We start from the raw sequence: 21,684 nt of genomic DNA, 5'->3' as shown, positions 1-21,684 counted from the left end.
CTGAGCAGTTTGTCAGCTTTTGGACACCTTTGAAGGTGTTTTCTATGTGTTTCTATGTGTTTTTGTTTGCCTGCCATTGGTTTTAACGGTGTTCGACGGTGTTCTAAGGTGTTCGACGAACAGTTCGACGAACTGTTCCTCGAACATCCCGGTGTTCGACGAACCGAACCGAACCCGAACACTACGGGGGTGGCTCAACACTAGTACAGAGCGAGTTCATTCCAAGTGTCCAGCTTGGATACCCAATAATTAAAAGGCACAGAGGAATCACGGAGGACGCTGGTACGGTCGGCAAGGTACTCCCTCACCATCTTTTGAAACTTTCCACTCCTTGTGAGAGTACCCCGCGCCTCCGGGCCTGTAAGCTGGGCGGGTCTCAGAAAACTGTCCCAGAATGTTGAGTGTTCCCCTGCCTCTGATGGATTGGAGTTGCGTCTCTCTCGCCTGTACGCCTTGGTTGGTCAACGAACTGTGACCTCTGCCGCTAGCGTGTTCAGATTGGAATTTTTTTAACAGTTCTGCAGCAAGGGCCTTCTGGTACTGCCCCATTTTTGTAGACCTCTCCACCTCAGGAATAAGAGAGTGAAAGTTCTCCTTGTAGCGGGGCTCTAAAAGTGTCACTAACCAGTAATGACTGTCACCCAACATTTTGACAACGCGAGGGTCACGGTTAAGGCAGCGTAACATAAAGTCAGTCATGCGTGCCAGACTGGTAACGGGCAAGACTTCTGTGTCCTCACCAAGATGACGACAGACCATCGTCTCCTCCTCCTCCTCCTCCTCCCCCCTGTCCTCAGGCCACCCACGCTGAACCGACTATATGACAGTTGTACAGGTACTACCATCTACAGCACATGATACCAGCTCCTGTTCTTCCTCCTCCTCCTCCTCCTCCTCTCCCTCAATTTCCCCCAATGCACCTTGGGATGAGATGAGGCAGGGCTGTGTGTAATCGACCATTACGGGTTCTTGATCCATCTCATCATACTCTGGCTGCAATGCCTCCTCTTTAATTCTCTGCAGAGAGCGTTGCAAAAGACAGACAAGTGGGATGCTGACGCTAATGATGGCATCATCGCCACTCACCATCTTGGTGGACTCCTCAAAGTTTGTCAGGATGGTACATATGTCAGACATCCAGGTCCACTTCTGAGGTCTTATGTGTGGAGTCTGACCTGAATATCGACGGCCTTGTTGCAGCTGGTACTCCACAACTGCTCTCTTCTGCTCACAAATCCTTTGCAATATGTGGAGGGTAGAGTTGCAACGTGTGGGGACATCACACACCAGTCGGTGTGCCGGAAGCTGAAAATGCTGCTGCAACACAGCAAGGGCGGCGGAAGCTGTAGCCGACTTGCGAAAATAAGCTGACAGGCGGCATACTTTGACGAGCAGATCTGGCAACTCGGGGTAAGATTTAAGAAACCGTTGAACCACGAGGTTAAGCACATGAGCCAGGCATGGTGCGTGTGTGATCTCGCCTCGCCTCAGAGCCGCCACCAGGTTACGGCCATTGTCACACACGACCATGCCTGGAGGTTGGTTCAGGGGTCTTAGCCACAGATCTGCCTGCTCTTTCACAGCTGTCCACAACTCACAAGCAGTGTGAGGTTTATCGCCTAAGCTTATGAGTTTCAGCACAGCCTGTTGCCGCTTGGCTGAGGCAGTACTGCAGTGCTTTCAGCTTGTAACTGATGTGGTGATATCTGAGATGGAGGCTGAACATGAGGAGGAGGAGGATGATGCGCAGGAGCTGTACACTGTGGGGTCAACTCTGACTGACATAGGGCCCGCAATCCTCGGTGTGGGGAGGATGTGTTCCGTCCCAAGGTCTGACTGGGTCCCGGCTTACACTATGTTTACCCAGTGTGCCGTCAGGGAGATGTACCGTCCCTGGCCACAAGCACTTGTCCACGTGTCCGTTGTCAGGTGGACTCTCCCAGTAACTGTGTTGTTGAGGGCACGGCAGATGTTTTGGGACACGTGCTTGTGTAGTGCGGGGATGGCACAACGGGCAAAATAGTGTTGGCTGGGGACCGAGTACCGAGGGACAGCCACCGCCATAAGGTTGCGGAAGGATTTCGTCTCCACCAGCCTAAAAGGCAGCATTTCCAACGCAAGCAGTCGTGAAATGTGCGAATTTAGGACTGTGGCCTGTGGTGCGTTGGCTGCGAATTTGCGCTTTCGCTCTAAGCTCTGGGATATGGACAATTGAACGCTGCGGTGGGACGTGGACGTGGACGTTGATGCTGTTTCTTGAGAAACTGCCATAACAAGTGAAGACTGAGAGGAGGGGGCATCTTTGCATGCAGTATGGACAGGGGATTGCCTTGCAGGCACAACAGGGGGTTCTATTACACGCACAACAGCGGAAGAAGCAGTGGTGACACCCGCTGACACTGGTCGTGGACGCTGGGGTTCGCCCCACAAAGTCGGGTGCTTTGCTGCCATGTGCCTGATCATGCTGGTGGTGGTCAGGCTGGTAGTTTTGTCACCCCTGCTGGCATGGCAGGTGGTACAAATGGCCTTTTCGGGGTTATCAGCAGAGTCTTTAAAAAATTTCCAGACTTTGGAAGACCTACCGGTTGTACTGGCAATGTCCCTCGTGTTGCCCACCTTCTGTGCGCGGCCACCACACTGCTTCTTCCTGCCTGTTGGGGTACTCTGCCTCCCTCCCCCTGTGTGCTTCTGGCCTCGCTCTGCGTGTCCTCCTGCCACGTTGGGTCAGTTACTAGATCATCCACCACCTCCTCCTCTTCCACTTGCGAACCACGATCCTCCTCCTCACTTCTCGTCATCGTCCACCTCTTGTGACAAATTGCCAGCGTCGACTTCCTGTGGCCGTGGCTGTTCAAATATTTGGGCATCGCTACATGGGATCTCCTCTTCCACCACTTCAAGCGGAGCAGGCGAGGGGCACAAATATGGAAATGGACCAGTGAACAGCTCTTCAGAGTGTCCAACTGACTGTGGGATCAGTTGCTGTCTGACGACACTCGGCATGGTGGGAGGAAGGAGCATCAGGGAGAGGAGGAGTATGCGGTCGAGACTCACGGCTACTAAAACTTGACCGTGTGGAAGACAGACCGGAGGTGGTGGTGCCCAGGTAACTGGAAGTATTATCTGCAATCCAATTAATAACCTGTTCACACTGATCAGCTCGCAATACTGGTGTTGTAGTGTGGTTCCCTAGTAATTCGGTCAAGAAGTGGGAGCGAGAAGATGTGGCTGTTGGTTGTGGCACATTTTCACCTTGGCCACGGCCCCGTCCTCTACACGCACCATCACCAGAATGTCCAGTTCCACGTCCCTTGCCACGCGCCTTGCCCATTGTAAATGAAGTAAAATAGCTTACACTCGCAATGTCAATGGAAAAAGGGTAATAAAAAGGAGATTAGAACCGCTGAAGAGGAAAACCACAGTTTCCATTCTCTGGCCTACACCAGAATCTTTTAAACAGATATATTTGTAACTGAACAGACAGGGAGACACTATTACAGTTTTTTTTACGGCAAAAAATGCCAAAAGCAGGATAATACAGAGATTTGAGGAACCAGGAAGATCCAGCTGAACAAATCTTCTAAAATCCATATTTTATTGGGTCATGCAAAAAATATTTTAAAAGTCCACCTTGGAGAAGAACAGAAAACGCGTTTCGAACTAAGAGTTCTTAATCATTGCATAGCAAAAAAACAGCAAGGAAGTGGTATTTATATGTCATGTCCTGCTATGCACCTGTTCAGAGCTAAGTTAATCAAAAATTTAAACACACATAGCATATTAAAACCGTATAGCATAGAAACAATGCATATAAATGTGAATAATCCAAGAGAAAAAAGGGAACATAAACATAATAATAATCCATAAATAATCACTCATAATGATACATCAAATCATGTCTGATATTTAAACCCGCTGGTACACGTGTATTTAAAGTATAAATCCACCAACTTTCTCTATTAAGGAGTTTTCTTCTATGATCACCCCCTCTATGAGGTTTCAACACTTTTTCTATGCCCGTTACTATAAATGTTGAAGTATCTCCATTATGACATAACGAAAAATGTCTTGATGCTGCAGAACACCTGATACTTAATTTATTATGTGCATCTGATAAATGCCGTCTGATGCGCTTTTTCAAGGGAGTACACGTACATCCCACATATTGAAGACAGCATGCACTGCATGAAATAATATATATAACATAAGTAGTATTACAATTAATAAAAAAATTTATGTTATATTTTATATTGGTAGAAAAAGATGTAAAAGTCGCTGCATTTTTAACATGGTTGCAGCAAGTGCAAATGGAGTGACCACATTTATAAAAACCAGTTGTGTGTAACCAGGTACTAGAATTAGAAGGATCTTGTTTGAGAAAAAGACTAGGGGATAAAAGATCACCCAAAGTGGGTACCTTATGAGCTGTGAACCTAACTGGTGTTAGTAGTACTTCTCTCAATTTGGGATCTATAGAAAGCATAGGAAGATATTTGTTGATAATATTTTTGATCATAGAAAATTGGGGGCTATACTGAGAGACAAAGGTGACCTGGTTGGATCTATTCACACCATCTGAAGGGTGATTACTGAATTTGGGTCCAATCATATCACTCCTGTTTTTAGAGCAGAGATTTGACCCGTGGAACTGCAAAACCACAGTTATAGTTATGTGGCGTACACCAGAATCTTTTAAACAGATATCTTGGTGTCTGACCAGTCAGGGAGACACTATTACAGTTTTTTTTCACAGCAAAAAATGCCAAAAGCAGGATAATACAGAGATTTGACCCGTGGAACTGCAAAACCACAGTTCTATTTCTCTGGCCTACACCAGACTCTTTTAAACAGATATATTGGTGTCTGACCAGTCAGGGAGACACTATTATAGTTTTTTTTACGGCAAAAAATGGCAAAAGCAGGATAATACAGAGATTTGACCCGAGGAACTGCAAAACCACAGTTATAGTTATGTGGCGTACACCAGAATCTTTTAAACAGATATCTTGGTGTCTGACCAGTCAGGGAGACACTATTACAGTTTTTTTTTACGGCAAAAAAATCCAAAAGCAGGATAATACAGAGATTTCACCTGTGGAACTGCAAAACCACAGTTCTATTTTTCTGGCCTACACCAGACTCTTTTAAACAGATATATTGGTGTCTGAACAGTCACAGACACACTCAATTTTTTTTTTTTGGGGGGGGGGGATACCAAAAGGTTAATAAGACGCGTATTTGTACAGTCTGACTGTGAAAAAAAAAAAAGGATTTAGATGAAAAAAAAAAGGATTTTTCCTGGCCCCTGAGACCGGAGGATAAGTCTAGCAATTTGACCAACAGGAGCACACAGGACTGTAATGCAGCGTTTGCTGGTATAACCACTGCGTCTCCTATACAGCCTGCCTGCCTGATATCTGGGATGGATATTAGTCCTGAGAATGACTGTTTGTTTGATTTGGCAGGCTTTAGAGACCCTACACTAACTATTTCGGAGTATAAATCTCTCCCTAGCTCAGCAGCACTGACCCTACACTGGCTGATCCGGAGTGACTGTGTCCAAGATGGCGGCGCCCGGTTTTAAATACTCGAGGTGACGCTGTGCGGCCAGCCAATCACTGTAATGGCCACAAACAACATGGCTGCAGCATTACAGTGACGGGCTGGCAATCCGTGCATGTTCATTGGCTCTGTAAAGAGCGCCAAACGAGCAGGGCGGAGACCCAATCTCCCGCCCGAGTAACCCGGAAATGTTCGGTGCTCGCCGAACATCCCGAGTAGTGAGATGCTCGGGCGAGTACCGAGCAGTGTCGAGCATGCTCGCTCAACACTACTCTACAGTTATCTACAGTAAACCTCATCTTTTTGCCCATTCAGTCATCTTATCCAGATCGTTCCGCAATATTGTAACGTCAAGATCAGATTTTAATATCCTACATAGTTTGGTGTCGTCAGCAAAAACTGACACTTTACTCTCAATCAGATCCTCAAGGTCATTAATAAAGAGGTTAAAAAGAATCAGTCCTAGCACAGATCCTTGCTGTTCCCCACTGTTGACTATATCCCATTTAGAGAACGTACCATTTATGATGACTCTTTGTTTCATATCATTTAGCCATTTCCTTACCCATCTGCATATAGTTCCCCCATGTTCTTGCTTCTGTAGCTTCAGTATGAGCCTGCTATGTGAAGCACATGTGAAGGTTCATGCATGTAGTAGTCAAATTATTGCACTTTTTCCCTCCACTGAGTTTTATTGCAAATTCTGCAGATAACGTGAGTTGGCTCATCCTTTGCGGTGTCAAACAAGACCCAGGCTAGGCAACCCTTGCCACCCCTGCGAGCTGCAGACCTGCGACCGCTGCTGGCCAAAGCCACAGTTGTGGCTAAGGATGCAGTGCTCCTCGTGCTTGCATCATTCCGTGTCTGCGCCGTAGGGCGAAACGTAACCTCCTCATTTTCCTCCTCCACTTCCTCAGATGAGCTACTCGGCTGCGTGACTCTGGGTTCACACCAAGTAGGATCTTCAACCTCATCATCATCCAATATGTTATCCCATTCCTCGCCCTCAGAGTGACCCTTCTCGTCTTGTTGTCCTGACAGCACAGTACAGTCCGCATGAGCCTCAGGTACCTGAGTCTCATCAGGATCACCTTCCTTCCCGGTGGTTAACGTCTGGTGAAGAGGGTCAGAAACCTGCTCGAACCTTACTTCGCCCTGCCCCGAATCCAAACCAATCTATCAGTGCAGATGCTTTCATCCTCTTGACTCTGTGAATGTTTGGAGTACATTTCTGATGCCCATAGTATAGAATGGGTGAACAGTTCTACAGACTCGCCCATCTGTGGTTCGCTACAGTCATGTGGGCAGTTGGACAGTTGTGAAAAGGGGGGATGCAAGGGTAATTGGGGTGCCACCTCTGTGGACTGCGCTGTGTGTGATGTTGAGGTGGAGGAAGAAGAGGAGAGACCTCTTGAAGCAGCACTTGCCATCCACTGGAGCACCTGCTCTTTCTGGCCCTTATCAACAAGGCGTATCAATGTGCGGCTACCAAAGAAAGGGAGTGGAGTAGCCCATCCAGTAACAGAAGTTGTCAGTTGTCTTCGGATAGGACATGACAGTGATGGTTCACTAGTGCTTTCACTAACATTACCACCTACCCCACGTATACCTTGAACACCAAGCCTATTCCCCCTTCCACCATGACCTTTTTTTCCCACTCATGTTGCTCAGATACTGTGGCAGGAGTACACGATTAGCAAAACAAAAATTTAATTTTTTCTTCTACTAACAGAAGAAAGTATTTTTTTTTAGTGTGGATAAGGCCTGTATAACATAAGAGATATTCTCCAAACAGAGATGACCCCTGCTGTATACTGTTAGGAACAGAAGAAAGTATTTTTTTAGTGTGCATGAGGCCTGTATAACATAGGAGATATGCTCCAAGATATTTCAAACTCAGATCTAGCCTGCTGTATCACTCTAGTCACAGCAATTTTTTTTTTTTTTTACCCTGCATAAGCTCTGTGTAACATCCCTGGCGGCGTGCCTGCATAGTGCACCACCTCCCACTATGCAAGACCACAATCTTACCTGCAACTGTATTGCCAGGTCCTGTCCTGTTATCTCTGACTTCTAGTCTGCTTCCACCACTCTGGGGGCTGCATTCCCAGACCTGTTATCTCTGACTTCTAGTCTGTTTCCGCTACTCTGGGGGCTGTATTCCCAGGCCTGTTACCTGTGACTTCTAGTCTGTTTCCGCCACTCTGGGGGCTGTATTCCCAGGCTTGTTCTTGTATCTCATTGCAGTAGCAGTTCCTGTCTGAACTGTATCCTAGCCTGTTACCTGTTTGTCTCTATGTCTGTACCTTCCCCTTTTCTGCAGTATCTGAACCTGCACCTAACTCCAACTTGTTGTCTCTGTACTTCTGTTTGTGAGTTTTGTGTCCACTCGCTACTTCATAGGAAGTACCTTGTGTGTATCTGGTTCTGATTGTCCCTTTTCCCTTCCTCCATATCTTCCTGCAGTTTCCTGTCTGTTCCATGTGAACAGAGCCCTGTCCTCTCGGCCTTGCCCACCGCTCCGGCGGTTTCTCTCTGCTCTGACTTGCCCACCACTCCGGCGGTTTCCCTCTGCTCTGCCTTACCCACCGCTCTGGCGGTTTCCCTCTGCTCTGACTTACCCACCGCTCCGGCGGCTTCATTCTGCTCTGCCTTACCCACCGCTCTGGTGGCTTCTCTCTGCTCTGACTTACCCAGCACTCCGGCGGCTTCTCTCTGCTCTGACTTGCCCACCCTCTCTGCTCTGACTTGCCCACCGCTCCGGCGGCTTCTCTCTGCTCTGCCTTACCCACCGCTCTGGCGGTTTCTCTCTGCTCTGCCTTGCCCACCGCACCGGCGGTTCCGCTCTGCTCTGCCTTGTCCACCGCACCTGCGGTTTCGCTCTGCTCTGCCTTGTCTACCGCTCCGGCGGTTCCGCTCTGCTCTGCTTGCTCACCACACTAGCAGTTCCTCTCTGCTCTGCCTTGTCCTCCGCTCCGGTGGTTTCGCTTTACTCTGCTTGTCTACCGCATCTGCGGCTCTGTACCTGTCTCCCAGTCTGTACTGGACCCTATCCAGCCTGCGCTCCAACCTGCTAGTACCTCCCGGTCTGCACTCCAGCCGTGCTTGCCAGTATCTCCCTGTCTGCATACCAGTCGTGCTTGCCAGTGCCCACCTGTCTGCATACCAGTCGTGCTTGCCAGTGCCCACCTGTCTGCATACCAGCCGTGCTTGCCAGTGCCCACCTGTCTGCATACCAGCCGTACTTGCCAGTACCCACCTGTCTGCATACCAGCCGTACTTGCCAATACCTACCTGCCTGTATGCCAGTCTAACCTGCCTGTTCCTGCATTCCCCGGTGTGGGTCAACAACTGTGACCGGGTTTGACCTGGAGTCGCACCTGGTCCCTCTGCTCGGTTCCTCCTTGGTCCACGGAGTCGACTAAGCCGCCGTGCAACCTTGGTCGGATCGGGTTGATACTTAGTTACGCCCCTCCAGGCACTCCTCGGTTCATGGCACAGTGGGATCACTAATCACTAGTGTTGAGCATTCCGATACTGAAATATCGGGTATCAACCGATATTCGCTGTATCGGAGTTCCGATACTGAGTTCCGATACTTTTACAATATCGAACACCGGAATCGGAAGTTCACATAATGCTTGCGCTCTGCAGTGTCTCTGAAGGATGACAAGCGGGATGGCAGTGCTCAGCTGTGATCCAGCCTGTCATCAGAATGCCATCCCAGCGTGGGAGAATTCTCCTGCTCAAGCGCTGACATTACATTATCTCCCTTACATTACAATTAAATGGAATAGCAGGAATTAATATTTTTTTAAGACGTTAATGCCACAGCCATGGTGGTTGTGGCATTACAGTGGTTGCCCAAATCGATGGGAACAGTGCTCACAGTGAAACATGAAAAGCCGTCAATTCATCAGCGGCATATACCGGTACCCGACAATTTAGAACAGAAAGAATAGAGCTTCACACATAGATTAGATAGAAACATGTCAGTCACATATATAATAAGTACAGTGACAGTGTTGGTTACTGTACTTGTCATTTAGTGTTAAAGGATTTATTTAAAAAAATAATAGTGTTTTCATGCACCGTCTCGTTAAAAAAGCCGGCCGGCAATTCAGCATCGGTACCCGACAATTTAGAACAGAAAGATAGAGCATCACACATAGATTAGATAGATAGAAACATGTCAATCACATATATAATAAGTACAGTGACAGTGTTGGTTACTGTACTTGTCATTTAGTGTTAAAATAAAGGATTTATTAAAAAAAAAATTGGCGTGGGGTTCCCTGTAATTTTAGTCTCTAGCGGAGGTTAAGCAGACGGCTGGGGCAGATGTTTGAAGCCTGGGAAGGGGGTAATACCCACAGAGCTTCCCAGGCTACTAATATCAGCCCCCAGCTGAATACCTAGCCTTTACTAGCTATTAAAATGGGGGACCCCGAAAAAAATGAAGTGGGGTCCCCCCTATTTTAATAGCTAGCAAAGGCTAGGCTGACAGCTGGGGGCTGATATTAATAGCCCAGGAAGGGTGGCATGAATATTGGCCCCCTCCCAGGCTAGAAACACCAGCCGTCAGCCGCCCCAGAAATGGCGCATCCATAGGATGCGCCAATTCTGGCACTTAGCCTCGCTCTTCCCACTGCCCTGTAGCGGTGGCAGTGGGGTAATAGGGCTGGGGTTGATGTCAGCTTATAATGCCAGCTGACATCAAGTCCAGGTGAGTAATAGAGAGGAGTCTATAAGACACCCCCATTACTAACCCCATAGTCAAAGTTAAAAAAAAACACAAACACCCAGAATACAGTCCTTTAATTGAAATAAACACACAATTCTTTATTGTTCTAAGTTAAACCATACCTACCGTCACGGCCATTCCAGCTGAAGCCAACGATCTCCTGCAATAAAAGTAAAATAATAAAGCAACATCATCCTTACCTTTCCATGGTTCCCACGACGGCTCCAGCTCTGCTACATTCACATGACAGGCTGGATCGCAGCTGAAAGCTGCCATCCAGCTTGCCATGCTGCAGAGACTGAGAAGCGCAGGCATGCTTGCACTCCTCAGTGTCAGGCTGTGACGGCATCCAGATGAGCCGACAATGAACTCAGCTCACCTCATGCACGTCACTGACAGCGTGGGAGAATTCTCCTGCGCATGCTGTGAGCGTGAGAGACTCGGCTCATCTGGATGCCGTCACAGCCTGACACTGAGGAGCGCAAGCATGCCTGCGCTTCTCAGTGTCTGCCTGCGGCATGACAGGCTGGATGGCAGCTTTCTGCTGCGATCCAGCCTGTCATCTTGATGTAGCAGAGCTGGAGCTGTCCTGGGAACCATCGAAAGGTAAGAATGATGTTGGTTTATTATTTTTCATTTATTGCAGGAGATCGTTGGCTTCAGCTGGAATGGGCGTGATGGTAAGTATGGTTTAATTTAGAACAATAAAGAATTGTGTGTTTATTTCAATTAAAGGACTTTATTCTGGGTGTTGTGTCTTTTTAAATACTTTACTAGAAATTCATGGTGGTCATGTCTAATATTGGCGTGACCCCATGAATTTCGGGCTTAGGGACAGCTGATAATACCAAGCTGGCCCTAACCCCTTTATTACCCAGTGAGCCACCGCACCAGGGCCCTGGATGAGTTGGGTACAGCGCCAGAAGATGGCGCTTCTATGGATGCGCCATTTTCCGGGGTGGCTGCGGACTGCAATTTGCAGGGGGGGGGGCAGAAAGCTTGGGCCTCCCTGCGCTGCAGATTCCAGCCCCCAGCTGCCTAGTTGTACCTGGCTGGACACAAAAATAAGGCGAAGCCCCACGTATTATTTTTTTAAATTATTTCATGAAATTCATGAAATAATTAAGAAAAAAAGGGCTTCCCTGTATTGTTGTGTCCAACCAGGCACAAATAGGCAGTTGGTGGTTGGGGGCAGCCCGTTCCTGCCTGCTGTACCTGGCTGGACTCAAATATAGTGCGAAGCCCCACGTCAATTTTTTTTAAATTATTTCAGGAAATTCGGGTACCGCTGCTGAATTGCCGGCCGGCTTTTTTAAAGAGACGGTGCATGAAAACACTATTGTTTTTTTAAATAAATCCTTTAACACTAAATGACAAGTACAGTAACTAACACTGTCACTGTACTTATTATATATGTGACTGACATGTTTCTATCTATCTAATCTATGTGTGAAGCTTTATTCTTTCTGTTCTAAATTGTCGGGTACCGGTATATGCCGCTGCTGAATTGCCGGCTTTTCATGTTTCACTGTAAGTACTGTTCCCATCGGTTTGGGCAACCACCTCCCCCAATACATTCTACATTATTGTTAGTTGTTTTCCTTCATGTAGAATTAACCTACAAGGAAAAAAAGGGTTTATTTTCATTCCGATATTGGTGTCCCATTGACTTGCATTGGTTTCCAGTATCGGAATCGGCGATATCCGATACTTTTTGGGTATCGGCCCGATCCAATCCGATCCGATATTCCCTGATATCGGAAGGTATCGCTCAACACTACTAATCACGCTCACGCCAGTCAGCCCGGGCGCGAGCGTAACACTCTGCATACAGCCAAATTTCACCGCCACAAAAAGACTAGGTGGCTTATGGCAGAATCTATCATAGAAAAAAAATATTTTTTGTAGTCTGGCTAGCAACAGAAAAAATATGTTTTTACTCTGAAAACAGCTGAAGTTCACTGCCACTAAAGTACTAGGTGACTTATAGCAGAGTGTATCATGTTTGCGACTGAAAAAAATATTTTGTGGACTCTGGCTAGCAACAGAAAAAATATATATTATTTTACTGTGCATACAGCTGAATTTCACCCACAAAAAATGACAAGGTGGGCTACTATAGATTGTGCTATCACATTAGCAAATGAAAAAAAAAATGTTTGTGCTCTGCACTCAGGAGCTCTGCAGAGTCTGCATACAGCTGAATTTTAACCCCACAAAATGAAAAGGTGGGCTACTAGGGCTTGCTTGCTGTATCACATTGTGCTATCACATTAGCAAGTGAAAAAAATAGATTGAAAGGATACTGATGCATAGAGCATTATACAAGCAGTGCACACCACAGTTCTATGCCATGGGCCCTGCTGTTTTTGTCTGAAACTCAGTAATTGCACAAGAAAAAAAAAAGTGCTGCAAGGTCAATTTCACAGGCCCACAGCAGATTACTTATCTAAACTATCTAACCTCCAAAGAAGGGCCCATCTATCTAAAACCACTCTTTACACAGGAGCACAGTCAGCAGCAGCGTTTGTGAGCAGTGACATGCATAAAATGGCACTGAGGGAACAGGGCCGCTCTTTATACAGAGAGGACATGTGATTTCAGCAGCCAATGGCAGAAGCCTTTGTGTCTGGACAGTGTGGACGCTTCCTGCTCTCTGATTGGCTAGCCGCGATTTGCACACTTAAAGTTACAGGTAAAAAAAAAAATTAAAAAAAAGATTACAAGTGCGTCGCTCCTCTGAGCTCTTCTGAGTTCTACCCAGCCCCTCCCCTCATCAAACACGTCCCCCAGCTCATCATACACAAGCAGTGTGCTAGAGAAACTATTAAAAACACTAATTGCACAGCAATAATTTTCCCGCGCTTCTTCGCCGAATGTTACCGATTTTCCCGAATTTAAGTAAAGTTGCTCACGTTTCCGATCACGAATCCCAATGTGCCATATTCGTGTGGAATTTAACTTTTGAGATCGGATTTTGAACATATTCGCTCATCACTATTCACTCTCTGCAAAGGGGGTATTGGATTGCGTCCTAATTTTTGGCAACCTTTGAACTTACTGCATATGCATTAACAGTATAGGAGACCCACTCCTTAATAATGGGAAGGCCAATTCAAATCGATTCTATATTCTACAATATTACTGCTCTTATCTGCAATTCATGTATGGGTGAGCTATCACAATTGGGATAGCGTATTACACGTATCCAGCCAGAGATTATTGCCATATACTCCTTGCTGCTGAAACCAAAAAGATTTTATATATATATTGTATTACCTATTGATACCGCTGTTAGATGCATTTACTATAAGGACAGGTGCTATGTGGTAACATCTGCTGTAAATTACACTGCCTATAACTTGATTGCCTTTTTCAAAAAACATTGACAGATTCATGATTAATATAATCTGCACTTAGAAAGGTTGGCTTGCGTTCCTCCACAGTTTGATGCTGCCATGTACCAAAAAAACCTTTTGGGGCCAGTTAAAATGTATTCTATATTCTACAATATTACCTCTCTTATCTGAAATTCGTGTTCATGTGAGCTATTGCACTAGGCGTATTACATGCATCCAGCCAGGGATTATTGCCTTATACTCCTTGCTACTGCTATTCTATTCTTTATTAATACCGTTGTTAGCTGCATTTAGAATAGCAACAGGTGCTAGAAGGTAACATCTGCTGGAAATGAGTGTTCATTCTGGTTGCATACATCTCTTCCATAGTCCATAACTAGATTGATTCTCTCCATACACTCATTGACCGAGTAATCATTTTTATGGTGATCTGTACTCATTCGCAGTTTCTCTACAGCTTCTGTATGTAAGAGGTAGTACTGGAGCTGGAATTACCACTTCATAACTCTCCAGTGCTTTGTTTCCATCCATTTCTGGGTGCCTCTTGACGTATGTTTGGGGTCATTGTCCTGCTGGAAGACCCATGACCCAGGATGTAAATCCAGCTTTGTGTCACGCAATGTGAGGGAAAGACTAAGTGCAACACGAAGGGAAGAGGGGAAGGAAGCCCAAACACTAGTGAAAGAGAGAGTGGAGACCCCTAGGCAGACCTATTATCACCCTACATACCCTATTGTTCCACACCTATCGGCGAGCAGGAACCTAAGCACTGAATGTCCTTAGAGCTTGGCCCTAGATAGGGAGGGGACTGGGTGAGCACTAGTCAAGCCCCACTACAAACTAAAGACAACAAGGTAGACAAACAAAGGGGATACATGTAGCTTGAGCAGACACCAGAGAGATAACGCCAACTGTCCTCCAAGGGCACAAGAGAAGAAACTAGCCAACTGATAGTTCTATGTACCTCTGTGTTGGATTGGAGCACTATCACCTGTGCCTCTCTGGAGAAACAGTTTTTAACTACCAAGCAAGGGTGTGTGAATCAGCAGCAGAAGGTGGAGGTAGCTTCTGGGTCCTAAAGGAAGAAGGATATAACAATACTAAAGAGATGAGAGGATCAAGAAGGAGTCTGGAATACCAAGCGCAGTGACTTTTTGCAGCCGGCTCCAGAGCGACTGTCTGTCACACCTGACACACCCATGACATTATGACACTGGACACTACATTGTGACCCAAAATGCTTTAAAAATCTACATATTTCATGATGCCTTGCACACAGTCAAGGCACCCAGTGCCAGAGGCAGCAAAACAAACCCTAAATATCTTTGAACCTCCACCATATTTTACTGTAAGTACTGTGTTCTTTTATTTGTAGGCCTCATTCTATTTACAGTAAACAGCTTAAAAAAGCTCTATTTTGGTCTCATCTGTCCCAAGATGCCTGCTGGCCCTCTAAAAATAGTGGAGGCCACCAGCTGGCTCTCTATAAATTGTGAGGGCCATCTGCTGGACATGCAAGTTTCAAACTTTACAGTATTAATATGAAAAAGAAAATTTTCCCACCTCAGATGGATAAATTATATTGCAGCAGCAATATACGGCTATGCAAAGCATAGGCTGCTGGCCCTCTAACAATAGTAAGTGCCGACTGATGGCCCTCTACAAATAGTGAGGGCCGTCTGAAGGCCCTGTAAAAATAGGCTTTGTGATTTTCAGAGTCCCTCCTTCATAAATGAAACAGGATATGTCTGATCATGTCTCACACACCACATGGCCAGATAAGGTAGTAAAATGTTAAAATTACGTTTACTGGTGAATGTATTTTTCAACGTTGAAAGCAATATGAAAGTGCAAAATTGCAGCAAAAACACTACATGTGAACATAGCCGAAGGTGTGGAGGAGCGTATTTTTTCTGTTATGTATTTTGCCTTATATACAAGTCATAATCCTGGAAAGAATGTTTTTTAACATATTTTCCAGGAAAATCCATTTTATCTTCGTCTTTGTATGTTTTATTGTCAGTCCCTAAAAGTGGTGTAATACTCTGACATTGTTCACAGCAGCGACCTGGGTTTCAGAAATGTTTGCAGGGCTCTTCCCCATGCTATTCCCATGCCATTTCAGCACTGTTTCTATCTATTACAATTTGCTCGACCCAAGTAATGAGTACACGTGCATTTTAGTGCTCACTCATCAGTAGTAATTACGCTGTGTGTGTCCTGTACGCTTTGCACTGAGTACTTTCATTTTTCTTGTAGTTTTACACAGATCCTATCAATAAAAGATGTAAAGGACCCCCTGCGTCCGTCTAAATGCATCGATAGGAAAGAGTTTAGCTGTCTATCAACTCATTCCCCTTGATCAGAGTGAAGCTGTCAGAACAGTCATTACCTCAAAGGATATTTACTAACTTCTTTAATCAGGATTGCAACTTAAAAATGGTCTTTTCTTTCATCAAAGTACCAAAAGGACTGAAAAGGATTAGAACTGATAGATGTCCATCTTGGTAATTGTATAGGAGTGGGAAAGTGAGAAGTGCAACAGCTCAGATGCAAAATTCTTATAATTATACATACAGTACAAGAGAATTAAGGCCAGGATTTTGGTCTGCATGCTCTGCAGTACCACACACAGACTGCATAATGCCCAATGTAAGTCAAGGTGCAAGTTCACATAATGATTTTCCATAAGGGTTGTGTGCAATTTTTTATTGTCTAAAAGTAGTGTTATTATAAACTAAGGAAAAACTAAAAAAAAACAATAACTGAGAAAAACTAGTAGAAGTCCTCTTTTCACAGTTCCAAAATAATAACTATTCCAGGAGAATAGCGAAGGTGACAGTTGTGACACACCGGTAAAGACAAGCTGAGGAGCAGTATATTATACAACCAGTGATTAATGGGTTACTTTTCCATTACATCTTACTTACATCTTTACTTACATTAAAAAGAGTCTACCTACTCCAGAATACACAGCAACACTACAAAAAAGTGCACCCATGTGAACACCCCAATACTAATACTAAGGAATATTCTTATTAGTGCTCATTCAGACATCAATATTTTCCACAAGAAAAATGATCTGATTATTTTGATCAGTGTTTGGTCCGAGCGTCTTGAGTTCCTAATATGTGAAAACAAAAAAAAAACTATTTTCTTTACCTATCTAGCAGTCTATGAGAATTGAACTGCATTCGGATACTGACGTCTGAATGAGCCAATATTTGCAAATATTTCAATAGATTTGGAAGCTTTACAATAAAAGATTACCTTTGTGAAAAAGTCAAATAACGCAGTAAAATCCCATTTCTTCGAGTACGACATATTATATGACAGAATGGCTTCCTGAAAAGAACAAAAGAAACAAAATCTTAAAAACATTAAAAGTATGTTGAAGAATACTGACCCTTGCTGGATAGAGATATATATTATAGATACAGTATATACTGTATATATATATATATATATATATATATATATATATATATATATATATATATATAGTGAAAGGAGTATTGAACACGTCACCAATTTTTGAACAAAACAAATTTCTAAATGTGCTATTGACATCAAATTCTCAACATATGTCAGTAACGACCCATCCAATCCCCACAGGCAAAGAAATCAAACCATAGATGTCCATAAATTAAGTTGTGTAATAATGAGAAATGACAGAAAAAGTATTGAACACATGAAGAAAAAGGTGCAAAGAAACATGGAAAGTCATGACACCAGCTGAAATCTATCAGTAATTATAAAGCAATCCTGCCACTTAGTGAAAAATAATATCAGCTGGTTCAACTGATAGGTGTCTGATTGCCACGGTGCCATACAAACATCTTATAATGGGTAAAACCAGTGAGCTGTCTCAAGACCTTCGCAACCTTATTGTTGCAAAACATACTGATGGCATTGGTTACAGAGGAATTTCTAAACTACTGAAGGTTCCAGTGAGTATTGTTGGGGCCATAATCCAGAAGTGGAAAGAACAGTTTTTCACCTTAAACTGGCCATGACCAGGTGGTCTACGCAATATTTCAGACAGAGGAGTGAAAAGAATGTTCAAGCGTGTTTAACATTTGCTCAACAACATTTAGACAAGCCTGTAAAGTACTGAGAGAATATAGTCTGGTCAGATGAGACCAAACTTGAAATTTTTGGATGCCATAATACACTGCATATCATCCCAAAAACACCATACCAACAGTGAAGCTTGGAGGTGGGAACATCATGGTGTTCAATCACCATACAGCACTGGCAAACTTCATATGATTAAAAAAAATTGTGCCCCAACACATTTTGAATTTTGTTTTTTGGTTCACATTTTTGCTTTGCACATCAGCACTTTATTTTCACAAAGCTCTATATATTAGAGAAATGTGTATGGCTACACTATATACAGTAGTATGGAGAATATAACTCCAAGTAAATCAAACTTCTGTGAAATCAAACTGTCCACTTAGGAAGCAACACTGATTGACAATCAATTTCATATGCTGTTGTGGAAAAGGAATAGACAATAGATGGAAATTATTGGCAATTATCAAGACGCACTCAATAAAGGAGTGGTTCTGCAGGTTGGGACCAAAGATCACATCTCAGTACCAATGCTTTCTGGCTGATGTTTTGGTCACTTTTGAATGTTGGTTGTGCTTTCACAATCGTGGTAGCATGAGACGGACTCTACAACTTACAAACGTTGCTCAGGTAGTGCAGCTCATCCAGGATGGCACATCAATGCGAGCTGTGGCAAGAAGGTTTGCTGTGTCTGTCAGCGTAGTGTCCAGAGGCTGGAGGCGCTACCAGGAGACAGGCCAGTACACCAGGAGACGTGGAGGGGGCCGTAGGAGGGCAACAACCCAGCAGCAGGACTGCTACCTCCGCCTTTGTGCAAGGAGATACAGGAGGAGCACTGCCAGAGCCCTGCAAAATGACCTCCAGCAGGCCACAAATGTGCATGTGTCTGCACAAACGGTTAGAAACCAACTCCATGAGGGTGGTATGAGGGCCCGACGTCCACAGATGGGGGATGTGCTCACAGCCCAACACTGTGCAGGACGCTTGCCATTTGCCTCAGAACACCAGGATTGGCAAAGTCGCCACTGGCGCCCTGTGCTCTTCACAGATGAAAGCAGGTTTACACTGAGCACACGTGACAGATGTGACAGAGTCTGGAGACGCCGTGGAGAGCGATCTGCTGCCTGCAACATCCTTCAGCATGACCGGTTTGGCAGTGGGTCAGTAATGGTGTGGGGTGGCATTTCTTTGGAGGGCCACACAGCCCTCCATGTGCTCACCAGAGGTTGCCTGACTGCCATTAGGTATTAAGATGAGATCCTCAGACCCCTTGTGAGACCATATGCTGGTGCGGTTGGCCCTGGGTTCCTCCTAATGCAGGACAATGCCAGACCTCATGTGGCTGGAGTGTGTCAGCAGTTCCTGCAAGATGAAGGCATTGAAGCTATGGACTGGCCCGCCCATTCCCCAGACCTGAATCCGATTGAGCACATCTGTGACATCATGTCTCGCTCCATCCACCAACGTCACGTTGCACCACAGACTGTCCAGGAGGTGGCGGATGCTTTAGTCCAGGTCGGGGAGGAGATCCCACAGGAGACCATCTGCAACCTCATCAGGAGCATGCCCAGGCATTGTAGGGAGGTCATACAGGCACGTGGAGGCCACATACAATACTGAGCCTCATTTTGACTTGTTTTAAGGACATTACATCAAAGTTGGATCAACCTGCAGTGTGTTTTTCCACTTTAATTTTGGGGGTGACTCCAAATCCAGGCCTCTATTGGTTAATAAATTTGATTTGCATTGATGATTTTTGTGTGATTTTGTTGTCAGCACATTCAACTTTGTACAGAACAAAGTATTCAATGAGAATATTTAATTCATTCAGATCTAGGATGTGTTATTTGAGTGTTCCCTTTATTTTTTTGAGCAGTGTATAAAACAATTGGCACTATAAATGTATGCCTTTTCACCTATTGAATGCTGAAATCATTCCAAGCACATACTGATGGCTATTTTTTGTGCCTCATACATTGGAGTATAGTTATTTCACATTGTTTTATTTCTAGCATGTCTGCATTTTATTAATTAAAATTCTATATGTATATATACACTACCGTTCAAAAGTTTGGGGTCATTTAGAAATTTCATTATTTTTGAAAGAAAAGCACATTTTTTTTCAATGAAGCTAACATTAAATGAATCAGAAATACACTATATACATTGTTAATGTGGTAAATGACTATTCTAGCTGCAAATGTCTTGTTTTTATTGCAATATCTACATAGGTGTATAGAGGTCCATTTCCAACAACCACCACCCCAGTGTTTTAATGGTACATTGTGTTTGCTAACTGTGTAAGAAGACGAATGGATGTTTAGAAAACCCTTGCACAAGTATGTTAGCCGAGCTGAAAACGGTTTGGCTGATTTGAGAAGCTATAAAATTGACCTTCCTTTGAGGTAGTTGAGAATCTGGAGCATTACATTTGTTTGTTCTATGAAACTCTCAAAATGGCCAGAAAAAGAGAACTTTCATGTGAAACTCGACAGTCTATTCTTGTTCTTAGAAATGAAGGCTATTCCATGTGAGAAATTGCCAAGAAACTGAAGATTTCCAACAAAGGTGTGTACTACTCCATTCAGAGGAGAGCACAAACAGGCTCTAACCAGACTAGAAAGAGAAGTGGGAGGCCCCGCTGCACACCTGAGCAACAAGACAAGTACATTAGAGTCTCTAGTTTGAGAAATCGACGCCTCACAGCTCCTCAACTGGCAGCTTCATTAAATAGTACACGGAAAATGCCAGTGACAACTGACGACTCCGGGATGCTGGCCTTCAGGGCAAAGTGGCAAAGAAAAAGCCATATCTGAGACTGGCTAATAAAAGGAAAAGATTATTATGGGCAAAAGAACACAGACATTGGTCAGAGGAAGATTGGAAAAAAGTTTTATGGACAGGCGAATCAAAGTTTGAGGTGTTTGGATCACACAGAAGAACATTTGTGAAACGCAGAACAACTGAAAAGATTCTGGAAGAGTGCCTGACGCCATCTGTCAAGCATGGTGGAGGTAATGTGATGGTCTGGGGTTGCTTTGGTGCTGGTAAAGTGGGAGATTTGTACAAGGTAAATGGGATTTTGAATAAGGAAGGCTATCACTCAATTTTGCAACGCCATGTCATACCCTGTGGACAACGCTTGATTGGAGCCAATTTCATCCTACAACAGGACAATGACCCAAAGCACACCTCCAAATTATGCATGAACTATTTAGGGGAGAAGCAGGCAGCTGGTATTCTATCTGTAATGGAGTGGCCAGCGGAGTCACCAGATCTCAACCCCATTGAGCTGTTGTGGGAGCAGCTTGACCGTATGGTACGCAAAAAGTGCCCATCAAGCCAATCCAACTTGTGAGAGGGGCTTCAGGAAGCATGGGGGGAAATTTCTCAAGATTACCTCAGCAAATTAACAGCTAGAATGCCAAAGGTCTGCAATGCTGGAATTGCTGCAAAGGGAGCATTCTTTGACGAAAGGAAAGTTTGAAGGAGAAAATTATTCTTTCTAATAAAAATCATTATTTATAACCTTGTCAATGTCTGGACTATATTTTCTATTCATTTTGCAACTCATTTGATAAATAAAAGTATGAGTTTTCATGGAAAACACAAAATTGTCTGGGTGACCCCAAACTTTTGAACGGTAGTGTGTGTGTATATATATATATATATATATATATATATATATATATATATATACATATACATATATATACAGCACTGACCAAAAGTTTGGACACACCTTCTCATTTAAAGATTTTTCTGTATTTTTATGACTTTGAAAATTGTACATTCACAAAGCAGTCATCAAAGCAAAAGGTGGCTACTTTGAAGAACCTAGAATATAAGACATATTTTCAGTTGTTTCACACTTTGTTGTTAAGTATATAATTCCACATGTGTTAATTCATAGTTTTGATGCCTTCAGTGTGAATGTACAAT

The 21,684-nt window shown here is 44.4% G+C and overlaps 1 protein-coding gene across 1 annotated transcript in view; it reads right to left on the bottom strand.

The window, feature by feature from the left end:
* LOC141271666 (poly(ADP-ribose) glycohydrolase-like) overlaps positions 1 to 21,684 on the bottom strand; it is a 527,289-nt gene that overhangs the window by 451,875 nt on the left and 53,730 nt on the right. The window contains exon 6 of the mRNA XM_073681706.1: positions 16,936 to 17,010. Coding sequence (XP_073537807.1) covers positions 16,936 to 17,010 — 75 coding nt within the window. The remainder of the gene's footprint in view (positions 1 to 16,935; positions 17,011 to 21,684) is intronic.

The sequence above is a fragment of the Phyllobates terribilis genome, unplaced genomic scaffold (assembly GCF_046119375.1).
Source record: "Phyllobates terribilis strain yellow unplaced genomic scaffold, ASM4611937v1 Scaffold_5__5_contigs__length_657084704, whole genome shotgun sequence".
NCBI lineage: Eukaryota > Metazoa > Chordata > Amphibia > Anura > Dendrobatidae > Phyllobates > Phyllobates terribilis.
The sequence above is the reverse complement of the archived record's forward strand: the minus strand, read 5'-3'. Positions and strand labels throughout refer to the sequence as shown.